This window comes from Gadus macrocephalus, chromosome 19, assembly GCF_031168955.1.
Source record: "Gadus macrocephalus chromosome 19, ASM3116895v1".
Classification (NCBI taxonomy): domain Eukaryota; kingdom Metazoa; phylum Chordata; class Actinopteri; order Gadiformes; family Gadidae; genus Gadus; species Gadus macrocephalus.
The window spans coordinates 8,164,560-8,190,862 of NC_082400.1; the positions used below are offsets into that span (position 1 = coordinate 8,164,560).

General features: G+C 44.2%; 1 protein-coding gene and 1 long non-coding RNA gene across 5 annotated transcripts in view; one reads left to right on the plus strand and one right to left on the minus strand.

Moving 5' to 3' along the window:
• znf462 (zinc finger protein 462) overlaps positions 1 to 18,451 on the minus strand; it is a 34,976-nt gene extending 16,525 nt beyond the window's left edge. For 3 of the 4 annotated variants that reach the window (XM_060038112.1, XM_060038109.1, XM_060038113.1), the window contains exons 1-3: positions 18,311 to 18,451; positions 5,377 to 5,636; positions 79 to 5,273 (exon numbers count right to left, since the gene is read on the minus strand). In XM_060038112.1, coding sequence (XP_059894095.1) covers positions 79 to 5,273; positions 5,377 to 5,596 — 5,415 coding nt within the window. In that variant the 5' untranslated portion in view covers positions 5,597 to 5,636; positions 18,311 to 18,451. Of the gene's footprint in view, positions 1 to 78; positions 5,274 to 5,376; positions 5,637 to 17,507; positions 17,640 to 18,310 lie in introns of those variants that run through there. The other variant, XM_060038111.1, reaches the window with a different exon arrangement.
• A 7,187-nt stretch (positions 18,452 to 25,638) lies between these two features.
• The window catches only part of LOC132447467 (uncharacterized), a 453,739-nt gene continuing 453,074 nt past the window's right edge, over positions 25,639 to 26,303 (plus strand). Inside the window, exon 1 of the long non-coding RNA XR_009523092.1 lies at positions 25,639 to 25,649. This is a non-coding gene — a long non-coding RNA (uncharacterized LOC132447467). The remainder of the gene's footprint in view (positions 25,650 to 26,303) is intronic.

Here is a 26,303-nt window from a genome sequence, read left to right on the forward strand (position 1 = left end):
CACAAATGTCTGAAGCACTATATTTCTATTTCACCATTTGACCAGAGAAGATACTTGTCGATAAATCTCATAACCCACCTTCTCAGATTTCCCTTCAGCCAGTTCCAAGGCTTTCTGTTTGCTGAGAAGTCTCCTTCGTTCCTGCTTTAAGGCCTTCTTCTGGAAGTCGTCATTGTGGTCAACGATGTGCTTCGCCAAGACAGGCAGCTCCAGAAACTTCAGCTCACAGTGAGAGCACTGATGCAACTCGGACCCGTCTTCTCCGGCATTTGACTGGAAGTCCCTCTTCAGGTCACTTCCGTGGTCGTCGTTGTAATGCATAGAAAGTAGCTCGATGGTGTCAAAGGACAACTGGCCGCATTTGAGACACTTGAAGGGTGGCCATTCCTCGTCCGCCTGATGATTGGACATAGACTGGACCTCAAACTCTTCCTTGACCTCCTCCTCCTCCTCCTCCTCCTCCTCCTCCTCCAACGCCGCCGTCTCCGGGGGGTTCTCTGGCTCTTTGGCGTAGATCAGGGTGAAGTAGCGGCCGAGCTTGCTGGAGTGCTGCTTCTTGGGGAAGACACCCGGGTGGCGCTTGATGTAGTGCGAGACGATGCTCTTCCTGCTGAACGCCTGGAAGCTGCAGAGGGAACACTTCCGGGTCTCCACCGCCAACCGCAGGTCCTCCGACATCTCCGTTGTCTCCTTCTCCGGCGCCATCACCTTGACGGGCTTGTCGCCGAGCGTCTTGGAAGCGGCCAGGCAGTGAGTGTAATAGGCATCGATGTCGTGGCGCTTCTGGTAATGGGCGGCGAGGCCCTTGCGTACGGGGTTGGTGTACGAGCACAGCGCACATTTAAATACGTTGTTCTTGCCCTCCGGCTGTGCCCGGACGTTGTTGTGTTTGATTCGGTAGTGGCGGGCAATGCCTTTCCGGGTGGAGCAGAAGTATTTGCACAGCTGACACTTAAAGATGGCGTGTTTTTCGGACTTAGGGAGTTCATGTTCTTTGACCTCCAGCATGTCCGTCACTGCGGATACGTTGCTCACGCTGCATTCTGCTACTGGTTCGCTTTCTTTGCTGGGAGAGAATGATGTGAAAGTATGGGGGAACATTTCGGCGGCCGGTTGATTGTGATACTTCTCATAGTGGATCTTTAGTTTCTCCAAAGTCCCGTGTGTGTAGGTGCATATTTTGCATCTGTATGCTCCATAACCTTGCCTCTGGGTCTTGCACTTGTCCTCACCCTCGTTCAGATCGGCGATGTGCTCTATGTCGTCAGCAAAGTCTTCCGCAGTTACCTTCACCAACGGATGGCGTTTCTGATAGTGAGTCAGGACACCGTGGATTCGAGAGTTGACGTACGGACAGTGACGACACTTATACACCGAACTCGGGTTGATGTCTGCCTCCTGAGCAAAATCTGCAGCCTTGACCTTCATGCCTGGGTGTTTCTTCCCATAGTGGGTGAGGAGGCCATGTAAGCTGTTATATTCGGAGAGACATACAGTACACTGATAGGGATTGTTTGAAATGCAGAGGCGTGGGTTTGTAGGATGAGAGATGGTTTCTGGGAGTGGTGAAGCGATGATCAGGGCTCCATCGTCTTCAGACTGCCCGCTGGAAGGTGCATGGTCATTGACCAATTGCTGGAGGATTTTATCCGTCGTTATATTACCTTTGATCATATCAAAAATCACAGATTCCTCTGCTTTCATGGCCCACGGGTGAACCGCTTGGTAGTGACTGGTAATGTCCCAAATGGTACAGGCCTCAAAGGCGCACTCTTGGCATCGGAAGTGCTTGTTTTCCAGGTTGTTCGGTCCTTGCTGCGTGGTCTCTGGTCCGGCCCAAAGCTTGCTAGCCATGTACGTATAGTCCACGTTGTGCTCCGGGTGGCGTCTTTGGTAGTGCAGCAGTAGGCCCTGGGGCTCGGCGTGGGAGTAGATGCACCACTCGCAGTGATACCCCGCCTCAAGGATACCGTCTTGGTAGGCCCAATGCAGTATGGTCATCGCGGTGGCCTTCACAGTAGGGTGCTCTTTCTTGAGGTGCTTCTTTAAGGCGTACACATAGGGGGACGTGTAGGGACAGTGTCTGCACTGGAGAGACCGGAGCTCTCCGGAGCTCTCCGGATCCACCGGGGCTTGGGTGATGGTGGTTGCTACGGTGCCCGACTGGACCATCTGAGCGCGCTCGCGCTGACTCCGGACCACGGCGGTGTGACGGCGTACGAGGTCCGCGTTGGCCTTGGCGTCGCGATGCTTCTTCTGGTAGTGAATTAGCACTCCTTTAACCGTGCGGTTGCCGTAGTCACAGTGCTGACAAAAGAAGAGCATCTCTGCTTCACCCTTTTCGCCGTTACCAATTTTAGGACTTGAGTTAAACGATCCGTCGTAGCCGTTGCTTTGAAACGGCTTTGAGAACTGCTTTGGAGTTGCAATTTGCAAATCATCAATTAATTTCATCAGAACAGGAGTGGGAGCCCCGTGTTTGATATATTTTGCGGTCACTTTTACTTCTGGATGCCTCTTCTGATAGTGGACAAGGACGCCCACAACAGATCTGTTGCTGTAGACACAGTGTTTACAATAGTAGATATCTTCCTCAGTGCCATATGTCGTGGCACCTGAAGACTTCGAAGGCGGGGAAGTTGAACTAACATTAAACGAGGAGTTGGCGGCTGGTGACTGGGCTTTATCCGTTGTGATAATCTTCATGGTTTTTTGTATACGGAAATAAGAGGCCTTTTGCTCTGGGTGTTTCTTCTGGTAGTGGACCAAAACAGAGTGCATGTTGGGGCTAGCAAAGGAACAGACATCACATTCATAGACCACCACATTACCACCCATCGCTTCTTTCAGAGCCTCCGAGTCAACACTAGCTTCGGGAGTCTTGGAGGGCGATTTCAGGGCTGGGCTTGAGGAAGATCTAGGGGTAGAGGTGGCAGAGGTGAAGTTCTTGGGGCCAGAGTTTAATATTTCCCGCAGGGTTTGAGATTCACCCGTTTTCTGAGATTGCTCCACTACATAGCTGGAGAAGATCATGGCATTGTTTATTTTCACCGTGGGATGCATTCTTTGGTAATGGGGCATGAGGCTCCTAACATTAGGGCTAGTATATGCACAGAAGCGGCACATGTAAACAAGGTCTGGCTGGTTAAAGTTGAGCACATTGCTAGCTTCTGGATGGTGATCCATGTAGTGTTGGTGTAGATCGTTGTAATTGGGGTATTCAATGTAGCACTCTAGGCAGCGAAAGACAGCACTATGGTCCTCTGGATCCAGGATGTACTTAAAGCTGAACTTGATGTAAGGGTGCATTCTCTGGTAGTGGGTGCTCACACTGCGGGCAGACTTGTTATGGTAATCACAGTGTTTACAGTAAAAACGGACCGCTCCGGGATCCTCTGAATATTCCGCATTTTCTTGGAAGGTCTCTCTACTATCCTGGTTACCGTTGTCCTGGAGCTCAGGTTGATCCCCGGATACATTTTCGCTATCATCAGAGAGGGTTAATGAAATGGGGATGTTGCGTGCTTTGGACTTGGGGTTGCTTTTCCTTTTACCTATTCTGCCACCCTGAATGGTGGGTTCGCTTACGTGAATTTGCTGGATGTTATATGTGAAGACTGGATTTACACCAGTGAGGTTACTATCGTCGTGATCATCCACTCTGTGGCTTCCACCCCCTTCCTCATCGTCGAGTTCGTCGAGATTTATAATCATATCCTGTTGGCTTTGGCTGATCTTACTCTGAAGATTGCTGGCAATTTCGTCAATTCTTGTTCGTTTCTTCACCGAGGACAAATCTAAAGGCAAATCGTTGATGGACTTTCTTGCCCTTTTTCCTGTAGCAGGGTTCTTTTTGGTGGAAGGCCTTAGAATGGAAGTCTGGGTTTTTTGTAAAAAGGTGGGCGAGTTCTCAACTTCAGTATCCGGCTGGTCAGCCGATGCCTCTTCAAAGGCTTCGGTCTCGACATCATCACAGTAGGAGTGCTTATGCTGCTGATGGACCCTGAGGCCTTTCAGTGTGGTGGTGGAGAAACTGCAGAGGGAACACTGGTGGGGATTCGGATGGTCATTCGCTGGACTTGACCTTTTCCCGTTGACTTTAGCAATAACGTTCCCCCCATTAAGGGACTCTGCAGCCGGTTCATTTTGTGTATCCATGCTGTTGGTTATGTCCATGGTATCCACGTCTGAAACACTGTGGCTCTGCTTGTGAGTGCCTAACTTCAGAGAGCTTGTACAAATAAAGGGGCATTCGTCACATTTATAAACAGTGGTTTTACCAGAAAAGTGGATGTTTTCAATGTGGCGAGAAATGCTCCGCCGATGCATGGTGAGGAAAGAACAGAAGGGACATTGGAAGCGGTTTATCTGCTTTCGGATCTGTACCCCTTTTGTCTCCAGTACCTTGTTGTCCTCGTCAGTCAACAGTTGCTTCACGTCAGCCGACAAGGTCCCGGTGTAACTTGGATCGTCAATGTCAACCAACTCCTCTTCGTCTTCTTCCATGCTGCTCCTAGAGTCTTCTTCATTCCGCAAAGTGGCGTCCGTCTCGAGGACGGGACCACAATTTGAATCTGCCATGGGAAACCTTTTTGACAAAATGGACGACCCCGTGCTATTGGGCATTACGTAATGAAACACTGATGCGTTGTTATCTGGCATTCCCATGGTGTTTACTGGCGTGACTCTACCCGTAAAACCATCTATTCCTCCCTCGGAAGCAGGACTTCTGGGGGAGGAAGGGGAATCCGGCTTGGATGAGCTTGCCTCTCCTTCGAGTTCCTCAACGGAAGAAATGATCTTGACCTTGTCGCTGTGTTCCTTCGCCACGTGATCCGTCCAGCTGTCCTTCTCGTCGGTCTGAAAGTCACACCACTCGCAAGCGAAAGTACCACCGAGGTATGCACCAGCCGAGAGGCAGTCGTCCCCAGCCTCCGCATCGTTTGAATGATCTTCGGCTCCTTCAGAAGGAACCTGGTGGTACGTTATTTGGTGTTTGATGATCCTTGCTTTGCGTGGGGATTTGTACGTGCAATATTGGCAGGAGTACACCTTTGAATGGTCACTGTGCGTTACGACGGTGTAGCTGGGATCTTTCGACGTCTCGCGGGAATTGTGGACTTCCGACTGGTCGTCCCTGATGTTGTGGACCTTTTTGGTATGGTTCTTTAAAAAGGATTTCGACCTGAAGTAGCGCACGCAGAACTTGCACTGGTAAAACGACAGGGTGGATTCAGATGGGTCTTTTTGTTTGGGGGTCTCCGAATTTGGACCTGAAACAGATAAGAATATTGTTAAAAATAATATTTTTTACTCCATCACTCAGACATAATACAGTAATTATCTACCACTTATAATATAAGGGAGTCATCGTACTCATTCCAGGTAGAGAAGACGAGGAATGCTTGTCGTAAGATTCTTGGTCGTCCTCCTCCTCATTGTCAGGAACCTCTTCCTCGTCGTCGTCTTTCGGAGACTCAGACTCGTCAGCGTCGGCGGGCTGCAGGAAGGCTGTGTGTACCTCCTGGATATGGATCTTCAGGTCATCGTACGATTCTGCATGGAAGTCGCAGCCATCACACTGCAGGACCTCCATGGTTACGGGGAGGGGGCACTCCCTGGAAAATCAGGGAACCCTAGAAGAGAGAGGAGATTTGGTTTAGTTTTGGGAATTAAGATAATTTAATGTGGCTCATGGCAGGAAGGTAACTGGAAAATAAAATGTAACAGCGTGTGTTGCTTGATGCTAAGCCTTATATCATAAATTGTACACCTGACAATAAACCTGAACAGGTGTATGTGTCCATATAGGAATAGCATCTCATCTCCTTTTTTCGATGGCAACAGAGACTAAGTATTGGTCCGATGGATTTGGTACCACAGATGATTCTATTATTAAAATGTATTTCAAATTAAAGTTGATTTTAAGATCTGCCTCCCAAGTGTTGCTGATGTTCCTTTATTCAGAATGGTGAGATTCTATTTTTGTGGAAGTGTAACATCATCATCATCTGTAAAACAAATGACAACTAAGAGGGATTAATGCTTGGTGTGTTTCAGTTCTGTAACCTTTGGATAAGCGACCAGCTGGAAAGCCAGCTCCACATCCTAATGTTCGGTAAAAACATACTGACTCCTCTGTCAGATTTTATTAATAACCCTGCTCTCAAAGAAGAAGATTGAATGAAATAACACACACAGAGAGAGAGAGAGAGAGAGAGAGAGAGAGAGAGAGAGAGAGAGAGAGAGAGAGAGAGAGAGAGAGAGAGAGAGAGAGAGAGAGAGAGAGAGAGAGAGAGAGAGAGAGAGAGAGAATAAGAAAAAGATGAGATGATAACACTATGGCTTTATTGCCCTTTCATGCGGTCATGTTATCGTTGTCACTTTTAATGTAAACAATGTATGAAGACAAATTCCTGGTTATTATTTTACTAATGAAATCGTATGTGAGCCTGAAAATCCTAATTTGTTTGTTGTGATGAGCATATTAACTAACTTTTTTTAGTTACTAACTAACTTTTCATGACCAGGATTGATGAACTATTCAAATGGGTCAAATTTAAGTGCTAAAAGCAAAGCATTTTATTTCTTAAACATTCCTTTTGATTCGCCAAAGGGGGCTCATGAATCTGAGCAACCATCTTTCAGAAAAACAGTAATACCTTGCTTGAATAAAAGAGGATTATTCACTCTACAATAATTCATTCATTCATTCATGCACACCTCAAGCGTGCTTCAGCTAGAAATGTTCTTCATCATAACATTATGCTGGCAAAGTTTTGAGTATGGACAATTCAACAAGCCAAACTCTTGTCTTGAAACATCTGCGAAGCGTCTTTGGGTACCGAGAAAAGCGCTATATAAAACCTATGTATTATTATTATTATTATCTGATAGACACTTTTGTCCACTTTTGCAGAGGGTCATGTTAAGGAAAACCAATTTAGGGATCATAGAGTTCAATAGTTCCAACATATAAAAGCCTTTAAATATATATAGAATATTGGCTTATTATATCTTTAGGTAAACTGATAGATCATACCAAATAGGAGATCATAAATAACTGGACAGTAATACTACGGAGGATTTCGTCTTTTCATTATATATCATTCATAATATTTGCATGAATGACTGCTGTAGTATTTAAGGTAACCAGGCCACCCATCACCAGACCGTACTTCCTAACTGGAGGTCAGTTACACAGGGGCCGGCGTGAGATGCCAGCGAGTCCCCAGAGCAGCCTGGAGCCCCATTGTTGCCTCGCCTCGGGTTACGGCCTCACCACGGGGCCCCACCCCACTCCATGGACAGTTTATCTCTACTTTGAACAAAGTTGCACTCTAATGCCGGGTTCCTTGACATGGATACCAAGGGAATCCCGGAGAAGAAAGGTAGGAGAGGAAAAAAGAAGGAAATTAACCCACACTGTCCAGCAAGAAAATGACCCCCCCCCCTCCAGCCCCTCCACCATCATATTCCTTAAGAGGAGGCTCTGTCTTCTTCAGGGCCCTTTTGTCTCGGAGCCTGCAGAGTTAATGGGTGGAGATTGTGTGGCTGCTTTCATCTGCTCCGGCAGAGGCTCTCGCGGACGACCACTGAGTGAGCCGCTCCAGATCCTCCTCTGAGCCCAGCTTCAAGGGCAGCCATTTTAGAGGCCGGCTCTGTGCTTAGGTGTTCAGCCAGCAGCGGCACACAACATGGATCCACCGTTCTGATCCTCTTCCCTCGCGGACAGGGCAGACAGGCAGGCAGTCTGTCACTGGAGAGCTGCAGGCAAGAAAATCTATCTGCCAGATGTACTGTGCCCAAGCTCTCTGGCTGCACGGCTCAGCGGAGGAAACACATAATGCCCGTGCCAATCGCACTTTACCTAGACCTTTCCTTTTCTAGGCCACGTTGTTCATCTCCTTAAGGTCTCTCAATACCGTCCTCTTTAATGGCACAGCGTGCACAACGGCAGTGGTGGAGGAACGTGTGGTACGCCTCGGCACCAATGTTTCTTTAAGAAGCATAAAAGACCAGAAAAACCTATTTTAAGGAACTGCCAAGTAGGTTCCATAAGAGGGTCCAAACATGTGAAGCACGCATGAACTTCTCCTTTTTTTTTTGCAGCGCTCAAAATACATCTCGCAACCTTGCAGGAGGAGCAGACACGAACAGGTGGAGCTAAGAGAGGAGATATGGGCCAAGGGGGGATACAGAGAGAGAGAGAGCACAAGAGGGAGAGAGAGAGAGAGAGAGAGAGAGAGGCCTATAAAACGAACCACCTAGGAGACCTGCAATGGGGGAGCGAGGGAGAGGACAAAGCCACCAGTCTCGGCTCCCCAGATTCCAAAGTCTACTGACATTTGTTAATCACCAACCGGTCTCTCTGCATCGGTGTGCGCTGCCAGCAGTCACACCCTCCACTCTGCTCTGCCCTGCCTGGTCGGCAGCAGCTGCTCTGTCTGAACGAGAGGCCTTAGAATAAGCCAGCATTAAGCTGATTAGACGTACAGAGGTTTTTGTCCTTAACCGTCGGGTTTGCTTCCAGCATCTCCTGCCTTGGGAGGGGGGGTTGGAGGGAGGGTGAAGGAGGGAGGATGATTGGTGGATACTGTTGCGTTGCACACACCAAAATCGTTCCAAGATCAAAACACGTATGTGTAACCGACAAGCCCGGGCAAATTATGTTATCAATAATAATATTATTGACCATTGACTGCAGCCACAATGCTATCTTCTTCATTTAGCCGAGGGCTATGGAGATGTGTACAACTTCAGAAATAATTACAAAAGAATTATCTCAATGCATCTCGGAAGCATGCGTATGATTGTAAAGTCCGACCTAAAGGCTTTGAGATAGCGTTAAATAATTTACCTTCTAAAGAGGCCCGAGGAAAACCTTTAGAGAAGATACAGGGAGTGGCAGAGGGACACAAAGGCCAAGAAGGACCTCATTGCATTGCAACGGTGGGGGAAAACAAGGTTACATCACCAGATTAACGTTGAATTTAGCCTCCCGCATAAAGAGAAGATAGAGAAGGTGGAGATCAGGTTGGCAGCTGCATACAGCCTTGAGGGCAACACCGGAGAACCTGATATACTAGATCAGCATCTTACCACTGACAGTAAACACCGATTTAATCAACTTCTATCACGCTGTAGAACAGTGGAATTCATCATTAGTTTATTCTATGTTCGTCCCAATATCCACTTTAATGGGGAGTTGTTAACAACAGCTTGGTGAGATGTTTGGCAAATTTAGCCTCAGGCTACATACAGCGTATTACCCTAGGTCAGTATTTATACATGAAGTAAACCAGCGAGAAGCCTTGTGCAGGCTATTCCACATGAATTAGGAATTCATTTTAGCAAGATGAAACACTGCCCTGGATTAGTGAACCAGTGTCTCCATGAAAATCCTTTATTTCCATGTGTGCTGACACCATGGCTAACTATTATAAAATCCTCATCCAAAAACAACACGGCAGCTAAGTTTGTTTTTATCTGACAATGGCATGTTGGGTAAACACAAAACATCACCACGAACCAAACGAAAACCACCAAAATGGGAGAATGGTGAAGTACTATCAAGACTGATCAACCCACACAGGACGCAATGAGTACAACTTGAAGTGGACCCATGTTTCAGAGTGGATCTGCCTAATCTGTTTGAGACATCACCGGTTTGGCTTGTTGTGTCAAAAACGGATAGGCCTAGAGACTTTACCTGGTCACTCATTTGTTAAATAGACTCCCACGAAGCAGCATTATGACACCGTTATGATAACATTAGTATTTGTGTCGTTGTTTTACAAGCCTAATGGAGATTACATATGTTTACCATAAGTGTTTAGGGGTGTTTGACTCTGAGCCAAAACGCTCTTGGTTTGATCCCAAATGTTCAGTCTAGCCTGAAGGTGTCCTTCAGGAAGCTACTCAATCATGATATGTACCACAGAATTAAAACATAAGAATCACTGTATGTTGCTTTGGAGAAAAAGTCCTAAATGACCAAACACTGCATATGAATAGTGTTTCATCAACACAGATCCATTCCATCATCCCGTCATCGCTAGGGTGATAAGAATGCGATGGACGATGACCTCATCGGCTCCTCCCCCTTCCACTCTGTCATCAGAAGAGCCCAGGGAGCAGCTCCATCTTTTCTTATTTTTAATGACACATGATCACATGACCCGTGAGATCCATGCTCATTTGAGAATGTCTGAATACGCAGAGATGAGGCATCGATCGCACCTGGCCAATCAATGGAACACTCCCATTCAGGGGAGAGGTGAGAAATCAATAGTTCTCAGTAGAAACACTTTGTCATAACATTCCTCCGACATCTGCCTTGATGGAATAAAAATCGGCGGTAATGACATGAAGGAATGAATGAGAGGCAACCATAGAGAAATACAAAATACAATATTAATAACGATAGTAATATGATGAGAATATATTCAAATACAGGATCATCCTCATCAGCACATGTTAAACACCAATGTGGGTGATATTTCAACATTGGTTATTGTGATATGCAACATAAGTTAGAGAGTAGTTTATGAACAAAAGTGTTTAGTAAGGGTCCGTATCCTCTAGTATGTGTGTCGTTGACCTGGCCCCATAATGTTAATATGCTATCATGATGATGCTAGAACAAGTTACTAGCAATAGCAGAGCTGTACGTTTATAGTTTCAAATGATTTCATACGCTTTCTGCCTCATGATGCCAAATCAACAACGTGTAAGAAAACACATTTTTGTTTTTTTCATCTGTGAACCTACTCTTATATCTGAAAGTGTTTATTATGAATATGAGGAAGCCCAGGTCCAAGACGTGTGCACGTTACACAGTGTGCAATGTACACACACACACACACACATGTTCACACACACACACACACACACACAGTGTGCAATGTACACACACACACACACACACACACATGTTCACACACACACACACACACACACATCTATGTTCCCCTTATCATCCAGTCATTGAGTCAAAGAGTAATACTGCGAACAAGGAACTGTCAAAGATTAAGAATAGCTACGGTACATGAAAAATACATTAATTTACTTCCTCAACAGCCTGTGCATTACTTCCTCAACAGCCTGTGCATTGCCACTAGCCTAACTGTATGTTTCAACTGCTCACCTCGAAGAAAACCGCCTGTGGCTAGTCAATTACAATATTTCAAAGATTCTCCGAAGCATTTCCTAACCTAGTCTTCTGAACAACATTGGTTTGGGATACATCTCATGCTATTAATTGTCTGTTGGTTCTTCCTTAATTTACTCCTTCCATTCCATTCCATTACGCTGTAATAAAGCATTTAGCCACAGAACGTATTTGAAGTGAAACATAGCAGTGCAGAGTATGGAGGGACACGGTTCATCCGAGTTCATTGGCCAAGAACAATGGTGAAGACCAGAGCTGGGGCTAGGAGACACAGTGATCCAGCATGCCATTCGTTTTCTGCCTGTTGACCTCACTAAAAAGATGACACAGGGCAAACAAAAAAAAGATGAAAAAGGATTTGCAGTGAACAAACAAGGAATAGCTTAAGAGCCGGAGGAACGCTTGGGAACCAATATTCCTCAGACAATGCTTACCAGGCGTCAGAAAGTAAACTAAAGCTCTAGCCCTTAAATGTGGCATTAGCAATGTTGACGGCATTGTCCTTGAAAATAAAATGCATCTTTGAACGTATTTCATCTCTGAACATTAACACAGAACCTTCATGTAAGAGCAAAGCTGAAGTATCAAGGAATTTGATACTGGCAGCAAAAGTCAAACTTCAAAAGAACGAGAGAGAGAGAGAGAGATACTAAGAGCGACATAGACAGAGAGGAAGAGACGGAGATAGAAAGAGAAGATAGAGAGATGTGCCTAGTTCCTCTATCTGCAATACTATGCTAATCCTAAGAAAATATGGTAATTTGCTGTTTCATGTCTGGGAGCTCCATACTTCAAGGTTAGACAGTGCTTCTGTCATCCTCTCCCTCTCCCCCTCTCTCTGCCTCTCTCTGTGTCTCTCTGTGTCTCTCTGTCTGTCTCTCTCTCTCCGACAGATGGTTACCTGACATCACCCACCAGCCAGCCAGCCAGCCTTTAATACTTAATATCACCAATGATATCACTCTTCTCTTCATAGCCGCTATTATTTACAAACCTAAGATGTCTCGGTGCTCCATCCAACAGACAAAGCTGATCCCACGTTTCAGTTTTTAAAAATGGAACAAAAAAGAAAACAACCAAATATAAAAACCAAGCAGCTGTAATAACCGGAGGTACTTGTACCCTGGCTGGGAGGGCAGCCTTAGTTTCCCTGCAGCCAGAAAACAGCAAACGTTGGCATCGCAAAAACACTGGACACACACATCACGCACACCGTACTCCTCTCCTGCTCCCGATTCAACATGTCTTCATGTTGTCATGGTGAGAAAAGAACTTCACAAGATTCATACATTCATTTAAAAAAGGAAGGGCCTTGGTTTGTGTGGAGTTCTTGGCCGGCCCACATTTACCTTACCCCTTAAGAAGCTTCTGAAAAGGTAAGTAGTTGTGCTGCCTCTTTTCTTTTATTTTTTCCCAATGATGTGACCTTGAGAGTAAAAATCGGTGTTCAAAGCAACAACATAAATGGGTAGGTAAATCCCTGAGCTTAAGTCTCGGGATGGTAAAAGTTAGATGGAGAATACTAGATGGAAAGAAGACCTTCTACCTTTTCATTACTATGCCAACGATAACACTCACACATCACCATCAAGCACTCTTGCAGTTAATATTTTTCCAACATTTGTAACAGTTTGACGCAGTAAGCAGCTGAAACGTAACAAGAAGTCCACTCCGACATGACAGCCAAAAACACAGGAAGCTAAGCTTTTCACGCTGGATAAAAGGTGGAAGTAGATAAACATGCATGGACAGAGTTCACCGGAGGGTGACATCTAAACCTGTTCTAGCAAAGGCCGGCTCAATCGGACTCTCTCTCTCTCTCTGTCTCTCTCTATCTCTCTCGGCGCTGACAGCATTATCTTCTATATCAAGGCAGAGGCTTGGCCGAGGCTTCACTCTGAGGAGTCCATTTCATACAGCAGCCACAATGTGACCACTGAGACACGACCACTCACACACACAGGAGTATCAGTGGCCTGCTGGCCGTCCACCATTTTGTGCTCCTCAAGGTCTCAGACCGTCCGGCTCAGCAGAGGGGAATTGCGTCTGCAGCTTGTTCTGCTATCTTGTTTCACAGATGGTAGTGTTTAGCTTTAAAACCACACAGACCTGACCAGGCTGCTTCTTCTTCTTCCTCCTCCTATTGGTTCCTGTAGCCGCCAGTCACCGTGGCTTTCAGGAAATAAACTGAAAAAATGTGAGAAGTGGACTGTCTTCTTCAGTGCAAAGTCATCGATGGCCTATCGACTGGTTTCAGATAACACCATGGAGATATCTGAGGATCAAAGCTCCAAATATGGACTGAGAAAGACCACTCAGTCACATATCCCTACTAGGCCTAAACATGAAGAAGCGAAGTCAACCAGCTGTGTTTTACATAGTGCCAAATAAAAAGTCACATGCCATCGGTATATTTATTATAGTCTGAGTCATGTCACCATCAAAAATATATTATTATATTAACCGATCTATCCCCAATCTAAGTGCAATTCATGTCTGGGGTCTTCTGAATTAGTGCCTTTCCCTCCAATCACATTTCCCCTCAAGTTGTAGCTGGAATATCCGTCATGCAGTATCCCAGTGCAGTTCATGGACAAGGTGGAGGGCATTGGATAAATAGACAGCTGAAGGATGTCCAAGGACAGATCTTGGAGTGAAACCAGGAAGTGTTTTTCCACAAGGACAATCCCTCCAGGAAAGCATACATTCCGTGCGGTCCTGTAGAGCATCTCTCCTAGGAAACCATTTCCTGGAGTTCAAGAACCTGTTGTTTCCTTGTGCAAATTCTTTGTCAAACAAGTCAAGGCTGTTTTGTTCTTATATTTGTCTCGATAGAAAAAATATACATGATTGCTTCATTATGAGAAACGACTATAGGTTATTTTTCATTGTTGCCTGGTTAAGTACATTAACATCAATTATTCAAATTAGTGAAATGTAACTTCAGCCAAAGAGCCAGAAAATACAATTAATTGTCGGACGTGCTATAAGCTTTTAATTATCTCCTTAAATAGCGAGGCAAAAATAATTTAAATGTTTGCTTGGTTTTACAATTGACTCCAAGAAAAATGGTTATTTTAGTTTTTAGCAAGACCAACTTAATGAAGAACATCCAAAGTTCAACAAGATATGACAGCGAGGACACTAGGCAGGGTTAGAGTCAGCCTTCAACGGGGAACTGCCAGAAAAACCCGCCGATGCCGTGCTCTTTCAACTGTTGCCAAAGTTACAAGGGGTGGGTGGGGTTACTAACTGGTCAAAATGGTGAGTGGTCTTCATACTGGCCAAAAGATAGAGGGACCATGGAGCGATGTACAGAATCAACTTCATGACTATATTCTCAACGAATTAAAGAAGATATTTATTTTACCTCCAGGTGCACCTAAAAACCAAACTGCTGGAGGTAAGTTTACAAGTTGCGGAGAAGGGAAGACGAGAGAGCCATCGATATTAACTTACCACCGAGACCTCCTTTCTGAGCTCTTAAATATTTAATCGTCCTTGGACAGCTCTGTTGCTTCGTAGGCTGCGGGAGTGGATCCCTTCCACAAGACCACTCCTGTTTCGGCTCAATGAAGGCCTTGTGTCCACTGGTTAGCACATTGGCCAAGGAACGGGCGTCTCCAAAGAATTCTGTGTTTTTTTCCACCATGGCAAGCTCAAGCCTGGGTTTATTTACTGTTATTTGGTGTTAAAGAAGGAAGGGAATGCAACTTAATGTCAGGAGAGAATCAAAGTACCTGTTCTTGCTTAACATTTCCTATTGGGCATAGCATATAATCGAGAGGTTTAAGCCCTTAAGCATTGAAGTGGCAGTTAACCAGTGGCGTAACCGTGGTGTAACATGGCAACAGACAACAAAAACCAAACGCCAGTTCCTGGTTTGATTCAAAGCCATACAATTCCCAACCGCATCTTAGGTCTTTATACCTTGTTACCATAAGGCCATAAAATGAGACCAGACCGTTAAAAAATAAAGAAGTTGTGAAGACATTTTTATAGTTTGGTATGAAAATTAAGTTATTATTATTACTACGGTGCATACAGCAGGTCACTTATAGCGCCAGAGAAGCTAGCATGGTTATGATGTCCTGTAACGAGAAGAGACATGGGGACGGGGTGGGGGGGGGGGTGAATGGGGCCAGCGAGTTCCTGGCCACTTACTACTGTAGCGATAGGGCCAGGCCACATCTCACAAGCAATGCATCATGTCACGAAAAAGCACTCGGTGGAGCATTTCAATTGCCTTTTGTATGCGCCTCTCTCTCTCCAGCCTCCTCCTTCAGTGCCTCAGGTAGAGGAAGAAGGCTGCATCATCGTAGTGTATGTGTGTGTGGATAAGAGAAGAGAGGGAGAAAGAGAGCGAAGAAGAAGAAGAAGAGAGAGAGAGAAGGAACTGTGAGAGTGATGAGCCACATGAGTACGTCTTTCCACCATTCAAAGAACGACAAAAACCTCTCTTGTTGAATACCTATTGCGTCTTATAGGAGTAGACCTTGGTAAGAAGCGATCGCTTCTGTCTTAGTTTTTGGACATACCCTGGAATATCGTAAGCGTAAAGCTTATGGCGTTTACATCGGCACACTAACCAAGTAGCAGTAGACTAATAGAGTAACAGATATTGTAGCGGCTGACAACGAATGCTGTACACTACTATGTAGTACCACTACTATCAAACAAATGTTTGTCCATTCAAATGATTTACATTGAAGTAACACAAAAAATGATGCCCTTGGCTGAGGTGATACCGGTGTGAGTCACTCAACTCTATTTGAAAAAGCAATTTGAAGAGTTGTTCCATGAAGTTAATAATAACAATGATAGCTTCAGCATAACATTCAACAAGGTTATCACTTCAATGGCCGGGATGAAAAGTTCAACCAACCAGTTACACTACTTACCCTATCCATGACATTCAAGCAGTTTATCGTAACAACCCAAGCTAAAGTTGGCAACCAAATTTGCTCAGATAAAACTCATGTGAGAACCACCACGCATGCACAGATAATCCATGTGCTGAGGCATTACTCCTAAAAAAAAAACACTAGACAAACAAGCCAAACATGAGATTAGCTTTGGCTCATTTGCTGAGCATCTATCAGCAGAGTGATCAATGTTACTTTAGTCTCTGAGAGAGAGAGAGAGAGAGAGAGAGAGAGAGAGAGAGAGAGAGAGAGAGAGAGAGAGAGAGAGAGAGAGAGAGAGAGAGAGAGAGAGAGAGAGAGAGAGAGAGAGAGAGAGAGAGAGAGAGAGAGAGATGTGTTGAGGACAGCAGAAAAGCGCCTTCTGGAGAACCTGTTTGCCCTGCCACACCAGGGAGAAGGAGCACGGCCACCATTTTGATTGCTCTTCTCAGCCCTCTGTGTTGTCGCAGCACACCGTGTCAAGCACAGGCTCCTTGTCAGCAGGATTTCTCACACACACACACACACACACACACACACACACACACACACACACACACACACACACACACACACACACACACACACACACACACACACACACACACACACACACACAGTGGCCAGGCGAACCGCAGAGCATGTGCGGCTCACACAAATACACACAGACACACACACAGACACACCACCTTTCTCTTTAACTGGTCCTCAAGCAATACAAGACACCACTAAACATAATACAAGAACAGGTGTTGGGGAGTGGAGACGTTTTATGGGAAAAAAAAGGAGATAGGGGTCAACTGTCATCTAGCAATAAAAAAAGTTAGAAAGAAAGAAAAAAATAGTTAAAAAAATTAATTGTAAAAAAATTAAAAATAAACTGATTATGGACGAAACCGAAGTAGACCTAAAACGAGGGAATTGTCTCAACTTCTCAAAAGGAGAGTTTCTGCGAGATGTTTCGACTCTGGGCCCAGCGTTGGGACCACTTTGTAGAACATTAACCATCAGCAGGCTCTAACCGCTGCACATTCAGCACTGAAACACCAAGCTCCTCCACGTGCCAATGTGTTTCACAATATCTAAAAGGTTGTTAGTAAAACAAATTACCAAATAATCAATACGAAAATACTCGCTATACGCAAAAAATAAATCCAAAGCATTAAACTTAACCTTGACTTTTATTCCACACAGCCTCGACATGTTATCTAACGTCACTTTCCAGAGTTCAACTCTGCCACCATGGGCAGATCAACTTTGTAAAAACACAGAGCAAACACTCAAATAAATGGTGCTTTTAGGTGCCGGGGAAAGGGCTGGCAACCTTTGTCCTGTCGTGGAGGATCCTGCCCGCCTCGCTCCTACGGTGCTCTCCTAGGGAGTCTCATCTGCCTTCCTCCATTTTATGGTGGAGCTCCACGGTGACATACCTGACTCCAGACCACTGACAGCCGCACGCGTCCACAACAATGGTCAGGAGCCCACCACCGCACCGCCAAACTCCGGCTAAATTCAATTCCCAAAACGTTCTCAAAATATATCACTTTCCAAACGTTGGAGAAACATCTCAAAGCCCCATCCCAGATCAGACAGTGTGTTTTTTAATGTACTGAGAGCCGCCGGGAGGTGGACATCACGGCTTTTCTCCAACGGTGAGTGACTGGCCGTGGACCGGCGGCTATGCCAGCTACAATGTGTCGCTAATGGAGGCTCAGCTCCCTCGGCGACTGGCTGAGGCTGGTGGGTTGAGAGAAGCGAAGTACAATCCCGTGCAATGGCCTCTCCATGAAGCTAGCCCTCTATACACACACATTGAACCAGCCGAGGAGACGCGACGCTAATTCCCCCCCCTGATAAGACATGAGGGAGAGCGATAGCACAACACTGGCGAGCTGAAACATAAAAGTCAACCTCTAACCCACTGTGTCCATTTCCTTGTGGTGTCACTTGGACCTCAAGCCGACGGGCAACATAGCAGGAAGCCGTATAGGTTGGTTAGAATATTATTGTGAAGCGAGGAGAACCACTTGACTTTGACTACATGGGTGCCAGCCCGGTTATTCCTCCCCGAGTCTCCTGCAAGTCCGCTGGTCCTGAACTAAAGAAGAAAGGGGATACGCTCTCTTTCCAGGTCATTATATTCCATGATCTACCATAAACGACGTTCTCGTATACCATGGAAGCCCAGCTTAGAAACCTTGGTCGAAATTGGAAATACAGTAGAAAAACTCACAGGTACAATCTTCTCCTCCTCGAGCGATCTTCCAAAAAGTTGTCCTCGTATTTCATGCGTGTGGTGCCCGGTCGGTCTAATGGATGATCGCCATCTTTCCTGCTTCTCCTTTGCTGCAGCTGCAGATGACCTGAGATCCGTCTGTCTCTGAATAATGAGCAACCACACAGACAAGGAAGACAATCTGCAAAGCAGGCAGCTACACAAAGAAGTTTGGGAGACTAGCAAGCACCAGAGGGTGCACAAGAGTTTACGATGAAACGAGGGAGCATCACCGGGATGGACAACGTCTAGGACGCCCGAGAAGCTCATCCTTCATAACACTGAAGTCACATTAACCGACGAACCCACTTTTTTTCAGCGGCTCAGTCTGCAGTCGGATAAATATCCAGGGTGCTGAGAATTTTATATAGGCTTTCCATATGTCTGCCGCGTCATGGGGTTATCCACAGTTCATAGTGGATGATGCTCGGGGCAAACATCTATGGTTCAGACCTGCAGACATACAGATAGATAGATTGAGAGAGACAGAAAGATGTATACATATAGCTATATAGATAGATAGCTATATAGATAGCTATATAGATAGCTATATAGATAGATAGATAGATAGATAGATAGATAGATAGATAGATAGATAGATAGATAGATAGATAGATAGATAGATAGATAGATAGATAGATAGATAGATAGATAGATAGATAGATAGATAGATAGATAGATAGATAGATAGATAGATAGATAGATAGATACATGGATTGTTAGAAAGATAGATTGATGGTTTTATATATATATATATATATATATATATATATATATATAATATATATATATATATATATAAAAAACTATATCTAGATAGATAGATAGATAGATAGATAGATAGATAGATAGATAGATAGATAGATAGATAGATAGATACATGGATTGTTAGAAAGATAGATTGATGGTTTTATATATGTATATATATATATTTATATATATATATATATATATATATATATATAAAACTATATCTATATAGATAGATAGATAGATAGATAGATAGATAGAATGGAAGCTTTTAAAATCAAAATTCAAAACAAATATAAAAAATACAATAACTGTATTATAGATATATTATAATGTCTTTATAATAATACTTCCCACCATAATTTGCATTTTATCTTGAATTTTTTTATTAAATACCATAATACACCTTTACAAGCAAGTGATTGTGAATTAATGAAGGGTGGTTTTGGAACTGAGAAAGAGGGTACTATTTTTCCGTTGGGCCATTAGAGTAAATATGATGGCTGCTGCTGTCGCTGTTCTGACCATCAGCATGGTAACAAAGGAGGAGCCCAGGACAAAAGGAGCAGGGTCCTACTCAGATGTATCTCCACAGGGGGAGAAGGGGCGAGGGAGGGAAGGAGGGAGGAGGGAGGGAGGAGATAGCCGTCAGACTAAACCCCAGATATTGTGTGTGTCCGTGTAGATGACAACAGTTAATCTTCGGTTAATTTTGTATTATTCTCGATTTAAGTACTTATATACGATCATTTATTGGTTGGTAGCTGATCATCTGTAAAAAAAATTGACTTTTAGCTATAATAATTGTTCGTCAATATGTAATTCTACTGTGCCCACACTTTTAATTCACTTGTAATATCACCTGAATAATTTGTGGAATCATTGCATGCTGTTCTTTTCATGATAAAGTACTTTTATGATTAATCATATCTAGTAATTGGACATGCTCTGAATTGAATAATTTGGGCCAATTGTGTAGTGTGTAAACACATCAAACCCATTGGGGTACAACATGAACCATGTGACACAATTCCAGTATGCTTTTTAATGCATCATTCATTCCTCTTTCAGCCAAATAGTACAGGCTGATACTCTTTATGCAGGAAACTGTACTGCCACTTCTTCACTATTCATTCATTCTCAAAAAAGTGTTTGAAATTATTTACAGTGTGGTAAATACATCTTTAATGGAAAAGTGTTTTGAAATATATTACATTGTGGTAAATACATCTTGATTATTGTTCATGATGGCAGATTGGAACAGAGATAAACATTCTTTATATACACTATCGGCCTATATATTTGTATGCAACTGGGTTTATTCCAGTCAAAGCATTAAGACCGCATTTGTCATTGAAAAAAACAAATGTCCCAAAAAAGTCTTTGTGAGATTAAGTGAAAGCAATTGCTTTTTTTATAAACATGTTTTATGTTTTTAATAAACGAAGAAAGTGTGTAAGGGACATCCTTTCTAGATATCCGGAACATTTACAAAAACATCTTTGCCCCAAAAAGACCCGTGATGGAATGCACTGGACGAAGCATACAAAACGTGTAACAGGCACCCAACAGATTCACCTTGCACACAAACACACACACACACACACACACACACACACACACACACACACACACACACACACCCAAACATACACACACATGCACTCACACACACACTTACATACATTACAACACACACACACACACACACACACACACACACACACACACACACACACACACACACACACACACACACACACACATGCTGTGTTGACAGTGTGTACTGCGGTCAGGCTTTATCATGCTGCTAGGACATATGGCTGCTGCGGTAAATCTGATTAATATGGGAAGGCCTGGCATCCATCGTTACAGGACCGGACAGCAGACTGCACAGGGGACTACAGACCCAACCCGGGCTGGCCTGGCCTCCCCCTCCCTCTCTCCCTCTATCCCTCTATCCCTCCCTCTCTCCCTCACACTCCCACCCACCTCACTCTCTCCCCCCTGTGCCATGCTACCAGGCCCTCATCCAGGAAAGCTAAAAACAGAGTCGTCGTCAGGGATTCAGATGGTCCAAGCTGTGGGAGAGGAGCAATGGGGGGGATGTGGTGTATGTGCGTGCGTGCGTGCGTGTATGTGTGTGTGTGTGTGTGTGTTGTGTGTGTGTGTGCATGTGCCTGTGTGTGTGTGTGTGTGTGTGTTGAATGTGTGTGTGTGTGTGTGTGTGTGTGTGTGTGTGTGTGTGTGTGTGTGTGTGTGTGTGTGTGTGTGTGTGTGTGTGTGTGTGTGTAAGTGTAAGTGTGTGTGTGTGCTTGTGTGTGTGTGTGTGTGTGTGTGTGTGTGTGTGTGTGTGTGTGTGTGTGTGTGTGTGTGTGTGTGTGTGTGTGTGTGTGTGTGTGTGTGTGTGTGTGTGTGTGTGCTTGTGTGTTTGGAGAACAGATTTAGAAGGTTACCAGTGTGGTTTTGGTGTGCTGGTACACTCTGCACACAAACCCCATATTATCCTCACAACATAAGCGTCACAATTGTGATGCTTTTAAATGTGATTGCAATAAATAAGTATACATTTTTCTCCTCCTTTAAAGGTGTCCAGTATGTGAGTGAACATCTTGCCGCATTGTATCATTGTCTGGTAGTGATCATCAATCTGTTATCATTGCTTTTATAGACAAACATATGGATAGTTTAGGCCGTTGGTTGTCGTGAACTGTGGTAACGATGGCATCTGTCTTTCGGTTAATAAGTAGGTCAGCACAGGAGACTCGTGAGGAGAAATTGGAGGAGATACAAGAGGGAGAGGAACCTTGAAGATGGAAGCTACTCTGGGTATTAACAAGTCTCTCTCTCTCTCTCTCTCTCTCTCTCTCTCTCTCTCTCTCTCTCTCTCTCTCTCTCTCTCTCTCTCTCTCTCTCTCTCTCTCTCTCTCTCCTCTCTCTCTCTCTCTCTCTCTCTCTCTCTCTCTCTCTCTCTCTCTCTCTCTCTCTCTCTCTCTCTCTCTTCTCATCTCTCTGTGTCTCATCTCTCTCTGCTTGAGTGATTTAAACTTGCATCTGCATCACCCATTTCTCACATGTCTATTTTTGTCAATAGTTCAATAAAATTTCAGCTCATTACGAATTCTATTGAGAATATCTCGTGGCAAAAAATGCATGTCAGTGTGAGATAGTGTGAAATGAGGAGTGTGTAATGTTTTCAATGCTCAGATGCACTCAAAGCAGAATTAGAATAACTGTAGCGCCAGCTGAACAAGCTAGGGCAGATACTCTGAAAGGGGCCGAACTTTATGATCTGACACATTGTGTTTACAACTCAGAACACACTCTCCCACATAAAGGACCCCTATTTTACAACCAGGTGTCATGTCGTTGAGCCTTTACAAGCCATTTCTAAATCTTTCCATTTGTGATATCACAAATGGCAGTATCCACTCGGATGTGTGATGGACCCGATGGACACCTCAAGCCCACCCCTTCATGAAGTTCACCATCAACCCCAACGCACCCACATTGTGATGTCACAGAGGTATTTTCAAATATAACTGTAGGTTCTATGTATTTATACGTATGCTTTCCCAAAACACAAAACATTAGTTACGCTTCATTACAAAAGAGGGGCTGTATGGCATATGTATTCAATCAAATATATTCCGTTATTTTTTTTAGTGTGTACACAGGACGTAAAGCAAACACACCTGTGCACACACATGTGCTTCCTTGAAAAGTTCAATTTTGCCGCATAAAATAATATTCGATAACAAAGCATTTGCTCCATAAGTTTGAGATGCACCATAACCTGTTGGTAAGCCTTTTCATTATCAAAAATTCAATGGCAATTGAATTTCAATGGCAAACTGAATTACAATCAATAAAGATGTTGCTGCTGATCACCAGGAAATCCATTCAGTTTCATTTTTTATCCTTTATTCTTTGATTGTATTTGTCCTTCGAGCAATTGCTAAGAAATTACAGACATAATAACGCGGAAAATCATGCATTTAGGGCACGCCTGCGTAGATGAGAAACCATTCTAACACACTGTATAATAGACATAGCTCCTGTGTAATATAAAAGCAATTTTCTGTTTCTCTTTTAAAAGAAAAATGCTCTTTGAAAGGAGGAACAGTTGTTAAAAGATTGCATGATAAAAGAACATGCATTAATTTTATTGTTAATACGATCAACCATTTATCAAATGTAATCTCCTTGAATGAATAATACATTTGGATATTAAAACAATGTGAATAGAGTATACTTGATACATATAAATATATATTCTTTTGTGTGCAATGTGTAGACCAGACTAACTAAGATCCAACACAAATATCACATGAAGTAACACAATTGTAATCCTATTTACAATTTATTGCACCACATCTCATCCAGTTCAAGAGTGAGCGGCGAACATCTATGTTATTGTCAGGTACCCCAAACAGTGCAGAGACAACGACAGAGACAAACTATGTTGATACATGTTATTGTAATGAGTAGATGGCATCATCAACTCTTGGCCCTTGTATGATCCTGTTTTATCTCTTCTCTCCTTCACAACTGGAGGCAGAAGGGTAACGGGACACACCATTTGAAGGACAACCAATACTAGGTGGAACATTCTATGTTCTGCCGGAATCCAGATCGGTCTCTGTTCCATTAGCGCCCAAATCAAGGTTTCCACCTGGTCTCTGAGTGGTTCAACGGTTTGTTTAGGTTAGGGTTTATGGTGAAGGTTAAGGTTAATGGTGAAAGTTAAGGTTTACGGTTAAGGTTAGGGTTTATGGTTAAGGTTTATGGGGAAGGTTAAGGTTTATGGTTAAGGTTAGGGTTTATGGTGAAGGTTAAGTATATGGTGATGGTTTATGATGAAGGTCAAGGTTTATGGTTAAGGTTAAGGTTTATGGTGAAGGTTAGGCTATACTGTGAAGGTTAGGGTTGGATTCTGGATTATGGTTGAGGTTAGGTTTAATGGTTATAGGATTAGGTTCAGGGTTTATGGATACATTTAGGGTTTTTGGTTAAGGCTAGGGCTAGGTTCAGGGTTTATGGTTCTGGTTAGGTTTATGGATCCGGTAAGGGTTTGAGGTGAAGGTAAGGCTTTGTGGCTATGGTTAGGTTCAGGGTTTATGGTTAGGTTGGGGGTTAATGATTATGTTCATGGTTAGGGGCAGGGTTAAATGTTGGATTTTGAGACTAGGGGGCTCACAGCCCTCAACCCCCTCTCCCCGTCAAACAGCCCTCAAATATGATATTGCACTACCTTGTGTGTGTGTGTGTGTGTGTGTGTGTGTGTGTGTGTGTGTGTGTGTGTGTGTGTGTGTGTGTGTGTGTGTGTGTGTGTGTGTGTGTGTGTGTGTGTGTGTGTGTGCGCGCGTGTGTGTGTGTGTGTGTGTGTTTGTATTGCATTTGTTTGCACTTGGAAATAATTTGCAGCTATTTCACACTTTTGGGTTCATTTAAAAGTCTAGTACTATTTAATCTTCCGTAGTTAAACTGTAATGCTTTGCGACACGCAATGACGCCATTTACCACTACAAGATAGTCTCTGGGGCCTTGTAAGGAGACTCCCTAGGGTGCTGTCAAATTGGAAAAAAAACCTTTATACAGTACAGTTTTTCTCCCTAATTTGCTACCGTCAAAGCAGAGAAAAACATGCAATGACTGGATCATTGGGTAGTAAGTTGATCAGCTGTAAGCAACTTAGCTATTGATTTATATGTTAATGGTGTCAGAGCAGTCATGTCAACTAAATGCATGAGTAAATGTCCTGATTCATCCTTTTTAATTGTGGGCATTACCCTGTTTGTTGCCACCAGACAACCTTGATATGTAGACACTATAATAGATCATCATTCTCTCAGAGGTTCTCATCAATATTTCTAATCAATGAGGGAGAGATTGATACTTTGGTTTGGAGAGGTGATGGATGCAATGCATGGATAAAAAAGAAGAAGATATATGCGAATGCAAAATGAAATTCCAGGCAATTGATTTTAAAGAGGATTTTCGACTCCACCACACTTTCTCAGTCTCAAGCTCTTCATCCTTAAGACCTTAAGTCCCGCCACCATTAACATCCTTATCAATAAATAAAATACATTTATCGTGTTGCTCTTTATCCCTCTGCACTTTTGTTTGTGTGTTGTTATGTCAATGACAATCCTCTGTTACTGTTGGACTGTCGAGAGGATCCTATTCTAGACATCTCTAGAGACAGACTAGTGGTCTAGGCTTTTTCGAGATCTTTCTGTAGATCTGTGTGTAGAGGAACTTCAGCCTTTGGGCCCCGTCCACACGAAGCCGAAACAGGCGAAACCGTTACGGTTTCGATCTATCCGGTTTCGCAGTATCTCCGTAAAGACGAAGCCAAGCGAAACCGGGTAGATCTGTAGAAACGCTGTAGTACACATTCCAGGCCCATAAGGAGCGCTGCTTCTGCTACAGAAATCCTTGTTGTTGTGAGTTCTGAGACTCCGCGGGCTTAACAGTCATTGGCTAGAGGGTCGAGGGGTGGGGCGATGACGTCATGGTTTACGGTTTCAGTCGGTTTCAGGTCGTCCACACGAATCCAAAACGAAACCGGGTAGATTTGAAACCACCTCCGAGGGTGGTTTCAGAAGTTTGCGGTTTCGGTCAGCGGATTCGCCGGCTTCGTGTGGACGGAAGGCCGAACCGTACAAGACCTTTGCGGTTTCGCCATGAAATCGGCTTCGTGTGGACGGGGCCTTTGGTCTAGAGGTTCCTATTCTAGACATCCATAGAGACAGACCGTCTAGCCTTCTATATATCTTCATCCTTTGGTCTGGATTGTTGTTAGATCTTTCTCAGTAGGAGCTCGGCCCAAGGTGACTCCCTCTGCTCCTCTCTCTGCTCATCCTCCTCCCTATCGATGTACTGAAGGTTCTCCTTCTCCATTGAAGACCGATACAAATACCCCCCCCCCCGGCCACCAGGTGATGCCTCCTTATCTAAACTACAGGGGGAAGGGGGGAGCAGAGTGTCCAGGAGAAAGGGACGGCACCAGGATTAAAAAAAAAAAAACTGCTGCATCCGCTGTTCCCCCCGGTCCATTGACAGATGGATAAAACCTTGGACCTCACCTTATTGAAAGAGGGGAGAGAGAGAGAGAGAGAGAGAGAGAGAGAGAGAGAGAGAGAGAGAGAGAGAGCTCACCCAGGGAGCCATGAAATCCATAGACCCAGCCTTT